This window comes from Condylura cristata, unplaced genomic scaffold (genome assembly GCF_000260355.1).
Source record: "Condylura cristata isolate star-nosed mole 26May11 unplaced genomic scaffold, ConCri1.0 scaffold00006, whole genome shotgun sequence".
Taxonomy (NCBI): Eukaryota; Metazoa; Chordata; class Mammalia; order Eulipotyphla; family Talpidae; genus Condylura; species Condylura cristata.
In genome coordinates, this window is record NW_004567107.1 from 4,246,923 (window position 1) to 4,248,781 (window position 1,859).

At 52.2% G+C, this 1,859-nt stretch overlaps 1 protein-coding gene across 1 annotated transcript in view; it reads right to left on the reverse strand.

The window, feature by feature from the left end:
- GLE1 (GLE1 RNA export mediator) overlaps positions 1–1,859 on the reverse strand; it is a 17,607-nt gene extending 15,748 nt beyond the window's left edge. Inside the window, exon 1 of the mRNA XM_004677278.2 lies at positions 1,704–1,859. Within this exon, the coding sequence (XP_004677335.1) occupies positions 1,704–1,802 (99 nt within the window). The 5' untranslated portion in view covers positions 1,803–1,859. The remainder of the gene's footprint in view (positions 1–1,703) is intronic.

Below are 1,859 nucleotides of genomic sequence, written 5' to 3' on the forward strand. Positions count from 1 at the left end.
CGATCTGCCTGTTCTGCTCCCCACTGTCTCTGGTGAAGCCTCTCGCCGCCCCTGAGCTTCTGGCCTGTACCCCAGTTCTGTATGCACAAATAAATAAATCTTTAAAAAAAAAAAAAGATGAGTGAAATACATATAAACAATTTACAAATATGCATGCAACTTTGGTTCCTGAATAATGAAAGGATATTCAACTTCAGCCAAGAGAGACCTGCACTGTAAAATTACACTTGAAATCTCTCCCAAGCCTACAATATAAGCAAAATGTAAAGTACAGTAACACAGCTTGTTGAGAAGGCTGTGGGGGGTAAACAGGCACCTTCACTGCTGACGGGAAGGTAACGTGGTACCTACCTACTGACCAGAATTCTGGCAAGAAATAGTAAAAGTACATCTAAGTTTACCCTCTAGCCCAACAATCTCACTTCCAAGAGTTTACTCTGAAGACATGCCCCTCACAAAATAAAAGTATACTCACAAGGTTACAGGCTAATAGATAACAACTCACTGAATACAATAGAAACCTGAGTCCATGAAGATATGAAGATATATATAATATGAAGATACAATTAAAAGAAAGGAAGCAAGCTCTCCCTCACAGCAGAATGCCCGAGTAGGAAGTCGGAAGAACGGTGGCTGTGAAGAAACACCACTGGGACATCACAGGGGTGACTGATTTAGGCCCAAAGGCATCAATGCATGTGAAGGGTGAAGTTTGATGGGAAAAAATGCCACCGGTGTGACCCTGGTTATGTTATCTCTCCATCAGATACTAATTAATTACAACTCAGAAATGATGCATTTAAGAGTTATCTGACAGATCCCAATGAGGCCCGGGGTCACCAGCGTGGGGAAGGGCTGCCATCGGTGTGCTTCCTGATGTGACTTTCCCAATACAGCATCATTTTGTGGTCTTCGTGCCAAAAACGCATCACCTGCTGAAAGTGATGCTATAGCGTGTAAGGCAGGTATTCTTTAAATCTGCCAAATACGAGAGAAATGCTTGAGACCCATTTCACATAGAAGCCTGAGGAGCAAAGGGCATCATCTCTGCAGCGAAGTGACTTGTAACTCAGGAACAGGAGCTACACCTGACACCCTACAGGCTAGGGCAGCTATGCACAAGCTGGGTGCAGAGCCCACGCCCCCATCAACTTCCCAGGTCCGCCCTTGCCGTCTGATAATGTGATCTTTGCACTGACAGCGACAGGTTCGGTCACGTTTTTAGAGGTATCAACAGCCTTTACTGACTGCAGCTGAAAGCGGTGGGCCGCGGGAGTGATAGCCAGCGCGGCCTCCTGGGGAGGTTCCAGTGGGTGGGTAGCGGCTCTGGAGAAGTGGTCAATCGCTCACCGCTCAATCGCATCTCCTAGCACAAAACCCAGCCCTGGAGACGCGCAGCGGGTTAACCGACCCTGCGAGGCCAGGCGGCTTTGACAGCGTGGCGGAGGCGCCCAGGGTCTGCAGGGGCTGGCAATGAAGCCTTCGGGGAGAGCGCCCATGACGCAAGGGCCGCTGCCTTAGGGCTGGAACAGGCTGCAGAGAGCAGCCCCCTTGGCCAAGAGGCTACACACACAGAGGTTAGGAAACAAAAGCGGGTTGTCAGGAAGAACGCGCGGGTCCCCGGCTCCGCGCGTGCCCAACCCAGGACCTGCAGGAGCCGCCGCGAGCGGGGGGCCCTCGGCCCCTCCGGGGTCTCCGCTCACCTCGCCCCGCTGCAGCCAGTCGCGGTGGTAGCACAGACGACCCTTGTCGGAGTTGCGCAGCGCCTGGAGGGTGTCCCAGCAGCGGCCCTCGGAAGGCATGGCTGGCGCTGCCGGAGCCCATCCGAGAGGCCACTAGAGACACCCGAAGTCCTCGAA